Raw genomic sequence first — 12,001 nt, 5'->3', positions numbered from 1 at the left:
TTTATTGCAGGAACCATGTTATCTACTTGGGCTATAGATAATTTATTTATTACAGGAACTACGTTATCTACCTGGGCTATAGATAATTTGTTTATTGCAGGAACTATGTTATCTACTTGGGCTATAGATAATTTATTTATTGCAGGAACCATGTTATCTACTTGGGATATAGATAATTTATTTATTGCAGGAACTATGTTATCTACCTGGGCTATAATTTGTTTATTGCAGGAACTATGTTATCTACCTGGGCTATAATTTGTTTATTGCAGGAACTATGTTATCTACCTGGGCTATAATTTGTTTATTGCAGGAACCATGTTATCTACTTGGGCTATAGATAATTTATTTATTGCAGGAACTATGTTATCTACCTGGGCTATAATTTGTTTATTGCAGGAACTATGTTATCTACCTGGGATATAGATAATTTATTTATTGCAGGAACTATGTTATCTACCTAGGCTATAGATAATTTGTTTATTGCAGGAACTATGTTATCTACCTGGGATATAGATAATTTATTTATTGCAGGAACTATGTTATCTACCTAGGCTATAGATAATTTATTTATTGCAGGAACTATGTTATCTACCTGGGCTATAATTTGTTTATTGCAGGAACTATGTTATCTACCTGGGATATAGATAATTTGTTTATTGCAGGAACAATGTTATCAACCTAGGCTATAGATAATTTGTTTATTGCAGAAACCATGTTATCTACCTGGGCTATAATTTGTTTATTGCAGGAACAATGTTATCAACCTAGGCTATAGATAATTTATTTATTGCAGGAACTATGTTATCTACCTGGGCTATAATTTGTTTATTGCAGGAACTATGTTATCTATCTAGGCTATAGATAATGTGTTTATTGCAGGAACTATGTTATCTACCTGGGTTATAGATAATGTGTTTATTGCAGGAACTATGTTATCTACCTGGGCTATAGATAATGTGTTTTTTGCAGGAACTATGTTATCTACCTGGGCTATAATTTGTTTATTGCAGGAACTATGTTATCTATCTAGGCTATAGATAATGTGTTTATTGCAGGAACCATGTTATCTACCTGGGATATAGATAATTTATTTATTGCAGGAACTATGTTATCTACCTGGGCTATAATTTGTTTATTGCAGGAACAATGTTATCAACCTAGGCTATAGATAATTTATTTATTGCAGGAACTATGTTATCTACCTGGGCTATAATTTGTTTATTGCAGGAACAATGTTATCAACCTAGGCTATAGATAATTTATTTATTGCAGGAACTATGTTATCTACCTGGGCTATAATTTGTTTATTGCAGGAACTATGTTATCTATCTAGGCTATAGATAATGTGTTTATTGCAGGAACTATGTTATCTACCTGGGTTATAGATAATGTGTTTATTGCAGGAACTATGTTATCTACCTGGGCTATAGATAATGTGTTTATTGCAGGAACTATGTTATCTACCTGGGCTATAATTTGTTTATTGCAGGAACTATGTTATCTATCTAGGCTATAGATAATGTGTTTATTGCAGGGACCATGTTATCTACCTGGGATATAGATAATTTATTTATTGCAGGAACTATGTTATCTACCTGGGCTATAATTTGTTTATTGCAGGAACAATGTTATCAACCTAGGCTATAGATAATTTATTTATTGCAGGAACTATGTTATCTACCTGGGCTATAATTTGTTTATTGCAGGAACTATGTTATCTATCTAGGCTATAGATAATGTGTTTATTGCAGGAACTATGTTATCTACCTGGGTTATAGATAATGTGTTTATTGCAGGAACTACGTTATCTACCTGGGTTTATTGCAGGAACTTAGTTATCCACCTAGGCTATAGATAATGTGTTTATTGCAGGAACTATGTTATCTACCTGGGTTATAGATAATTTGTTTATTGCAGGAACTACATTTTCTACCTGGATTTATTGCAGGAACTTTGTTATCTACCTAGGCTATAGATAATTTGTTATCCCCCGCCGATGAAATCGGGAGGGGGGTATTGAAATGGCGTTGTCCGTCCGTCACGTCCGTGCATCCGTGCGTGCGTGTGTCCGTCCGCAGCCATTTCTCAGTAACTAGCAGGTAGAATTTCATGAAACTTGAAATAAACATGAACCAACATACTGCGATGATGCCCGTCAAGTTTTTTTTTGGATTGGTCGATTTCCCTTAGAGTTATTGCCCTTGATTTAATGAAAAATGCCCAAAAATGTCCGTCCGCAGCCATTTCTCATTAACTAGCAGGTGGAATTTCATGAAACTTGAAATAAATATGAACCAACATACTGCAGTGATGTCCATCAAGTTTTTTTTTGGATTGGTCAATTTCCCTTAGAGTTATTGCCCTTTATTTGCTGAAAAATCCACGTCTGCAGCCATTTCTCAGTAACAAGCTGGTAGAATTTCATGAAACTTAAAATAAATATGAATCAACATACTTTGATGATGTATGTCATTTTTTTTTTCAATTGGTCAATTTTCCTAAGAGTTATTGCCCTTTAATTATTTGAAAATCTACAGATTTGTACATAACAAACCAACCAATTGGTAGAATTTCATAAAACTTCTTTCATTCTTTTCCGTGAACATTTATTATAAACATGTGAAGTTGTGTACCCACACCTGGTCACCACCTTGCTTTCGTCACACCCCCTCCCCCGACCAACCCCCCCCCCCCCCCCCCCCCCCCCCACCCCAAAAAAATTCTTTCCTTTTTATTATTATTGTTTTCAGACTTTCATGAATATTTATCAACATACAAAGTTGTACTGTTCCCCCACCTCACTCCTCCACCCAGTCATCCCCCCCCCCCCCCCCCCCCCACATTTTTATTTTTTTTCATTTTTAATTTTCCATCCATATTTTAATATTTATAATCAACATCGATGATCAATGACAATAATCAATGTTTTGTACCCTCACCCAGTCACCCCCGCTGCCCCTCCTCCCCCAACCAAAAAATAGCATTCATTTTCTGTTAAATTGATTTTGACAAATGAAATTATTTGCTTCTTTTGCTTCTTAGTAACATCCTTAACTTTTTGCCGGATATATTTTTTTGCCATTCCTGACCACAAACCCTTTCGGCAGGGGATACCAATTCATCGAATTTGCTTGTTTATCACAGGAACTATGTTATCTACCTGGGCTATAGATAATTTGTTTATTGCAGGAACTATGTTATCTACCTGGGCTATTGATAATTTATTTATTGGAAGAATGGCAATCAATCCCAGTTCTATGTCAGATGATTTCAACAACAATGTACAGTCAGACTCCTGGTTGTTTGTAAATGAGGGTGAAAAGGGTCCATATTGTGAAAGGAATACTAGGTAACATAAACAGGCTTTTCTTTCTTGCTCATTTTAATTCCTATATTATACATTTCTTTGTATACGTCACTCATTGTTAAGTGTTGTAAAATGACATGGTACATATTTTTAAAGGTAGTTTGTTGACTCAAATGAATATAAGAAGATCCTGAGGAAGCATAGAATGCAAATAAGCAAAATAAGTAGGATTTGATTGAGTCTGTTCATGGAAGGTAATGAAAAGTGTAACAGCAACCCCTTGCTGCTGCTTCAGAAGAGCCCCTTCTTTGATAAGGTTGATTATTTTCATGTGAGGAAGCCATCTAGGTAGCTTATGAAAGGATTGATGATTTCCTGCTGGTTTATGCATGTGCTTGAAATAATGACTTAGTACTACAGGTAAAATTATCAACTTTAGTCACTACCTTAGTCAGACAGTTCTGACTACTTAGACCTAAGTTTGACAGCTGACACAACATTTATTTCAACCTTAGTCATGGATCTCTTTTTTTCCAATATTCATTACCAGCATAGTAATAGGTAACTCTTTTAAGAAAATGTTGTGTCAGAAGTATGACTTCTGGCACAACATTTCTCACTACCATAGTCCTAAGTTTGACTACTTACACAAAATTTATCTGTACCTTAGTCATGGGTATGACTTTGAACCAAACATCCATTACTGCCTTAGTCATGGGTATGACTTTAAACCCAACTTTCATTACAACCTTAGTCAAGGCATGACTTTAACCAACAATCTTCACTACCTAGGGCATACTAACTCAACATTCGTCTATTAGTCAAGGCAACTTTATTATTACACTGTAAGGCATGACTTTATTTTAAACTATTATCAAAGCAACTTAAAATTATTATTGGAAAGGCATACAAACCCATTCATACTGTCAGGCATGACTTTAACAACAATTACAGTCAACTCCTTTGGTCGTTGTTTAAAATGTTACTAAGTAAAGGCATGATTTAAAAGAATAATACCTAGGTAACTGATTAACACATGCTTTCATTCCCTTAGTCTTTTAATGTATATTTATACATTCTTGTATACGTCACTCATGTTAAAGTGTTTAAACCAACATGGTTACATATTTTTAAAGGTAGCTTTTAACTCAAATGAATATAAGAAAGATCTGAACACGACATAGCAATGGCAACTTAAACAACTCATATATAGTAAGGATTGATTAGCCACTCGTATACCTGGAAGGAATGAATTTAAACACAACCTTGCATCTGTTCAGAAGAGCCCCACATTCTCTACTTATCAAGGTGATTTTTCATGTTAGAACTTAGTCATAGGCTACTTTAAAAGAATTCATTGATTCCGCTTTAGCAGTGCAACTTAAAACTTTATTCATACTTAGTAAAATATTTAACCAACTTGTACACTACCTTAGTCAAGGCAGACTTTACTCACATTCATACTAAGTTTAGAAAAAGCTGACTTAACAACATTTCGTTACATACCTTAGTCAAGGCATGACTTTTTCCCAACATTCATTACAACCTAGTAATAGGTACTCTTTAAAAAATTTGTCACTACCAGTCAAGATGACTTTCAACCAACATTCGTTACACATATCCTAGTCTAGGATGACTTTAAACAAAATTTATCTGATACCTTAGTCAAGGGCATGACTTTAAACCAACATCATTCACTACCTTAGTCATGGTATGACTTTAAACCCAACATTCATTACAACCTTAGTCAAAGGCATGACTTTAACTCCCTTAGGCCGATATCGTAATATACCTGCTGCGGCAAGATAAGAATTACCACCTGACGTCAAAGAACATTATCTGATCTTATCATAATCATACTCCCATGCAGGGAAACATTATTAACTTGGGTGTAAATTAAGATAAACTTACAAAATCTTCAAAGCTTGAACAAATATTTTTATATCCAATTTCGTCCGTAACTCATATCCAAATAGAATAATATATTCACAATTTTAACACACCTTTTGCGTTTAATAAATATTTGAACATTTCTTATTTGCTTAATTTTTTCACATTCAAACACATTAAATTCCAATAAACAGAAATACATTATTAATACAGAATATTTACATCAGCATTACTCGAAATTTACACCCATTTTTGATGTATAATCTCTTTCTTAACATGAACACAAACATTGTGTGACACGGGCTTAGACAGTTAAGTCGTAATATTTAAATCCATCTTTGCAGAACTATTACGCACATTTTATTTTGTATTTTATCAAACATGTTTTGTTGTCTTATTTTTATCCATTTGTATCGTATGCGATGTAAGTGTATAAATATTTCAGTCTTCTAAAACTTAACATTTTCCGACCATTCATTTCTCTAATAATGGAATTTCAGCGTCGGAATCATCATTGGACGGAACTAATGGGTCAGAATCAGCATGATAATGAAATTATTTTTTTCATTTTAAGGGCGACATTATTTTGCTCATTTTAAATGCAGTATGAACGAAACACAGTGGAGTTCGCATTTTTTATTTCCTTTACATGGCCGCATAATTACAAACATTTATTTTAACAAGGGAACTAATTATGAGCACAATTAATAATTATAACATCTAAGAAATAATAGCCAGTATGCAAAATAATTTTGCTTTTGTCAGGATTATCAAAAATTAACAAGTAAGTGACGCATTCAGCATGATCTTGGTGCCATGACTATACTCGTCAATCGCCGTCCTGGGGAGTCCTGATAATGCGCGTTTAGTGGGATATCAACGCTATAGGGGTAGAAAATATAATGCCTATAGTCGCATTTCGGCCCCAGGGAGCTAAACCCAACATTCGTTACACTACCTTAGTCAAAAGCATGACTTTAAACCCAACATTCATAACAACCTTGGGCAAAGGTATGACTTTAAACCCAACATTCATTACAACCTTAGTCAAAGGTATGACTTTAAACCCAACATTCATTACAACCTTAGTCAAAGGCATGACTTTAAACCCAACATTCATTACAACCTTAGTCAAAGGCATGACTTTAAACCCAACATTCCTTACTAACCTTAGTCAAAGGCATGACTTTAAACAACATTCTTACAACCTTAGCAAAGGCATGACTTTAAACCCAACATTCATTACAACCTTAGTCAAAGGCATGACTTTAACAACATTCATTACAACCTTAGTCAAAGGATGACTTTAAACCCAACATTCAGTTACAACCTTAGTCAAAGGCATGACTTTAAACCCAACATTCATTACAACCTTAGTCAAAGGCATGACTTTAAAACATTCTTACAACCTTAGTCAAAGGCATGACTTTAAACCCAACATTCATTACAACCTTGGTCAAAGGCATGACTTTAAACCCAACATTCATTACAACCTTAGTCAAAGGCATGACTTTAAACCCAACATTCATTACAACCTTAGTCAAAGGCATGACTTTAAACCCAACATTCGTTACATACCTTAGTCAAAGGATGACTTTAAACCCAACATTCATTACAACCTTAGTCAAAGGCATGACTTTAAACAACATTCGTTACACTACCTTAGTCAAAGGCATGACTTTAAACCACATTCATTACAACTTAGTCAAGGCATGACTTTAAACCAACATCGTTACACTACCTTAGTCAAAGGCATGACTTTAAACCCAACATTCATTACACTACCTTAGTCAAAGGCATGACTTTAAACCCAACATTCGTTACAACCTTGGTCAAAGGCATGACTTTAAACCCAACATTCATTACAACCTTAGTCAAAGGCATGACTTTAAACCCAACATTCATTACAACCTTAGTCAAAGGCATGACTTTAAACCCAACATTCGTTACAACCTTAGTCAAAGGCATGACTTTAAACCCAACATTCGTTACACTACCTTAGTCAAAGGCATGACTTAAACCCAACATTCGTTACACTACCTTAGTCAAAGGTATGACTTTAAACCCAACATTCATTACAACCTTAGTCAAAGGCATGACTTTAAACCCAACATTCATTACAACCTTAGTCAAAGGCATGACTTTAAACCCAACATTCGTTACACTACCTTAGTCAAAGGTATGACTTTAAACCCAACATTCATTACAACCTTAGTCAAAGGCATGACTTTAAACCCAACATTCGTTACACTACCTTAGTCGAAGGCATGACTTTAAACCCAACATTCATTACAACCTTAGTCAAAGGCATGACTTTAAACCCAACATTCGTTACACTACCTTAGTCAAAGGCATGACTTTAAACCCAACATTCATTACAACCTTAGTCAAAGGCATGACTTTAAACCCAACATTCGTTACAACCTTAGTCAAAGGCATGACTTTAAACCCAACATTCGTTACAACCTTAGTCAAAGGCAAGACTTTAAAACATTCATTCACTACCTTAGTCAAAGGTATGACTTTAAACCCAACATTCATTACAACCTTAGGCAAAGGCATGACTTTAAACCCAACATTCGTTACACTACCTTAGTCAAAGGCATGACTTTAAACCCAACATTCATTACAACCTTAGTCAAAGGCAAGACTTTAAAACATTCATTCACTACCTTAGTCAAAGGTATGACTTTAAACCCAACATTCATTACAACCTTAGGCAAAGGCATGACTTTAAACCCAACATTCGTTACAACCTTAGTCAAAGGCATGACTTTAAACCCAACATTCGTTACACTACCTTAGTCAAAGGCATGACTTTAAACCCAACATTCATTACAACCTTAGTCAAAGGCATGACTTTAAACCCAACATTCATTACAACCTTAGTCAAAGGCATGACTTTAAACCCAACATTCGTTACACTACCTTAGTCAAAGGCATGACTTTAAACCCAACATTCATTACAACCTTAGTCAAAGGCAAGACTTTAAAACATTCATTCACTACCTTAGTCAAAGGTATGACTTTAAACCCAACATTCATTACAACCTTAGGCAAAGGCATGACTTTAAACCCAACATTCATTACAACCTTAGTCAAAGGCATGACTTTAAACCCAACATTCGTTACACTACCTTAGTCAAAGGCATGACTTTAAACCCAACATTCGTTACACTACCTTAGTCAAAGGCATGACTTTAAACCCAACATTCGTTACAACCTTAGTCAAAGGCAAGACTTTAAAACATTCATTACTACCTTAGTCAAAGGCATGACTTTAAACCCAACATTCGTTACAACCTTAGTCAAAGGATGACTTATTTTCGAACATTCGTTCATCTACCTTGCAAAGTATTGACTTGCCCAAACATTGTTCACAACCTTAGTCAAGGTATGACTTTTAAACACCTACATTCTATGTACACTACTTAGTCATAAGGTATGCATTCAAATCCCACTGATTTGTGACATATAGTGCAAAGGTAGGAACATAAAAAAATCATTTTTCAAAAATAATTAGTCTAAATGGCATGATTTTAAGAATCGATTTCCTCACTCCTTAGCCAAACTGCTATTGACATTCGTAACCATATGTGTTCACAGCATATTGGTATATATTAGGTAATACTTTGAAACCAACAATTTCGTTACAATACGCAGTCAAAGGGCAAGGATTAACCAACATTCATTAACTCTGTTAGGTCCAATGTCTGTACTTTTAATCCTCAGTTCGTTTACAGTACTTATGTCAAAGGACTATTGACTTTAATTTGCAATTACACCACTAAGTTCGTTTCAAAGAATCAGCACTTCTAAGTGAATAATTTTCTGAAAACCAAACAATTAGGTTATCTTTACCTTTAATTACAAAGGATATATTTTGTTAACTCCATTCTTTCAATCCTTGTCATGGTATGACCTTCATCATCCACCAACACTTCGTTCACACCAGTCAAAGTATATTAAAGCAATTTCTTCATTACTCTGTTCAGAGCACATGACGTATTAAGATCCAAAATCATTAGAAAAGTTAAAGCTACCAAAGGCATACATTTCATACATTGCTTTACAAATTGGTCATTGTATGTATTATAATTCCATCCGGCTACTACTTAGACAGGTAACCTTTTCTGTAAAGGTATAAATGTTGAAAACAACATTTATCTTACCTATACCTTTTAATGCATAAGGTTTATCTGACTTTGTATGCCCAACATTCAAGTTACAATACCTTGCAAATTGCATGACTTTACCTTACTTGTTAAATTTGCAAACATGTAATTCGTAATACCAGACATTTCATTATCGACACCCAAATTGTCAAGAGTTCATTTGATTTAACACCTTAAATTTATGACCTATGACGTCAAAGTCAGCTATGACTTTCAAACCAACATCTGTCACTACTTATCAAGGTATGTCTTATAAACCCAACATTCGTTACATACCTTAGTCAAAGGTATGACTTTAACCCAACATTCGTTTACATACCTTAGTCAAAGGTATGACTTTAAACCCAACATTCGTTACACACTTAGGCAAGATGACTAAACCAACTTCATTACAACCTTAGTCAAAGGTATGACTTTAAACCCAACATTCATTACAACCTTAGTCAAAGGCATGACTTTAAACCCAACATTCGTTACACTACCTTAGTCAAAGGTATGACTTTAAACCCAACATTCGTTACACTACCTTAGTCAAAGGCATGACTTTAAACCCAACATTCGTTACACTACCTTAGTCAAAGGCATGACTTTAAACCCAACATTCGTTACACTACCTTAGTCAAAGGTATGACTTTAAACCCAACATTCATTACACTACCTTAGTCAAAGGTATGACTTTAAACCCAACATTCATTACACTACCTTAGTCAAAGGTATGACTTTAAACCCAACATTCATTACACTACCTTAGTCAAAGGTATGACTTTAAACCCAACATTCATTACACTACCTTAGTCAAAGGCATGACTTTAAACCCAACATTCGTTACACTACCTTAGTCAAAGGTATGACTTTAAACCCAACATTCGTTACACTACCTTAGTCAAAGGTATGACTTTAAACCCAACATTCATTACAACCTTAGTCAAAGGCATGACTTTAAACCCAACATTCCTTACACTACCTTAGTCAAAGGCATGACTTTAAACCCAACATTCGTTACACTACCTTAGTCAAAGGCATGACTTTAAACCCAACATTCATTACAACCTTAGTCAAAGGCATGACTTTAAACCCAACATTCATTACAACCTTGGTCAAAGGTATGACTTTAAACCCAACATTCATTACAACCTTAGTCAAAGGTATGACTTTAAACCCAACATTCATTACAACCTTAGTCAAAGGCATGACTTTAAACCCAACATTCCTTACACTACCTTAGTCAAAGGCATGACTTTAAACCCAACATTCGTTACACTACCTTAGTCAAAGGCATGACTTTAAACCCAACATTCGTTACACTACCTTAGTCAAAGGTATGACTTATTTTTGAAGAGTTGTCATTACCTTGGGCAAATGTATGATGCCTGGCCCAAAATTTGTCACAACCTTAGTCACAGGTATGATTTTTAACACAACTTTTGTTGCTATCTTATTCTTATGTACAACTTTTAATTAGCAATGTTAATGGAATATGCATCAAATTCCCCCTCTTTGATTTTGTGGAATAAAATTGCTAAAAGTTAAAAAAAAGGTAACAGAAATAAAAAAAATCATAATTTTCAAACTGATAATTATCAGTTCTTAAATGGGATTTTGTGGAGGGAGATTTTGTGGGATCTGGACTTTTGCCTGCACTCCTCTATTTGCGGAACCCAAACTTGCTCATCTGTCAATTCGTACTGAGATCATGTATGTGTATTCACAGCAGCAAGTATTGGTGATATTACTTTTAGGTAATCTTTTGATAAGCTCATCACATTATATTTTATTCTGTTTTAAAAAGGTCAGATACAGAAGGAGCGGGCCAGTCAGCTTTAGTGTTCAGTCAAGGATTAGACAAGGGAGAACACTCAGTGGTAACTCGTGATTTAGATGTTGGACCAATGTCTGTTTTACAGTTTGATGTGAGTCAGTTTTCTCTTGGTTGTCTGTTATAGATGTATCTGTATTGGTGAGAATCCTGGTAAGCTAGTTAGCACCTGTTAATTGTGCAATTTGAGCACCACTAATGTTCTGTTTCAATGGAAATGCAGCACTTCTGGTGAATAATTTATGCATGAAAAACAAACAAATTAGGGTTAGTGGTTTCTTCTCCATTGTGTAATTATACCAAAGGAGGGGTATATAGTTTTGTTGTTATCTGCCTTCTTTCCATCCATCTGTCCATGTGTTTGGCCTTCATCATCCATCCAACCATCTTTCTGTTCACAGTCATAGTATATATATAGTATTTGTATTCAATTTTACATCTGTTCAGAGCCATATCTCAGACGTAATGTGAAGCATCTCAAAAAAATATGGTAGAAAAGTTAACTGCTAGCCGGAATATGGCACTACAAGTTTCAGTGAGATTGCTTGTGGAAGACAAGATTTATGGTCATTTGTACTGTTTTTACTCCATTTTCCATCCAGGGCTATACTTAAGACATGGTACCTTTTCTGTAAAGCATTGTATAAATGATTGCCAGATGAAGACAAGATTTATGGTTCCTTGTACTGGCATATACCTTTAATTTACATGCACTTACTTAGTGTTTTTATTCTGTCTTTCTGTATGCCCAGAGCCATATCTAAGATTGTTAAATGGCCTTGCAAATTGCAATGATATTGCCTGTACTTG

General features: G+C 34.8%; 1 protein-coding gene across 2 annotated transcripts in view; it reads left to right on the top strand.

The window, feature by feature from the left end:
- Positions 1 to 12,001, top strand: part of LOC123529323 (reelin-like) — a 418,269-nt gene that overhangs the window by 273,479 nt on the left and 132,789 nt on the right. For both annotated transcript variants that reach the window (XM_045309613.2, XM_045309612.2), the window contains exons 37-38: positions 3,193 to 3,352; positions 11,165 to 11,285. In XM_045309613.2, coding sequence (XP_045165548.2) covers positions 3,193 to 3,352; positions 11,165 to 11,285 — 281 coding nt within the window. The remainder of the gene's footprint in view (positions 1 to 3,192; positions 3,353 to 11,164; positions 11,286 to 12,001) is intronic.

Source organism: Mercenaria mercenaria, chromosome 13, assembly GCF_021730395.1.
Source record: "Mercenaria mercenaria strain notata chromosome 13, MADL_Memer_1, whole genome shotgun sequence".
NCBI lineage: Eukaryota > Metazoa > Mollusca > Bivalvia > Venerida > Veneridae > Mercenaria > Mercenaria mercenaria.
The sequence above is the reverse complement of the archived record's forward strand: the minus strand, read 5'-3'. Positions and strand labels throughout refer to the sequence as shown.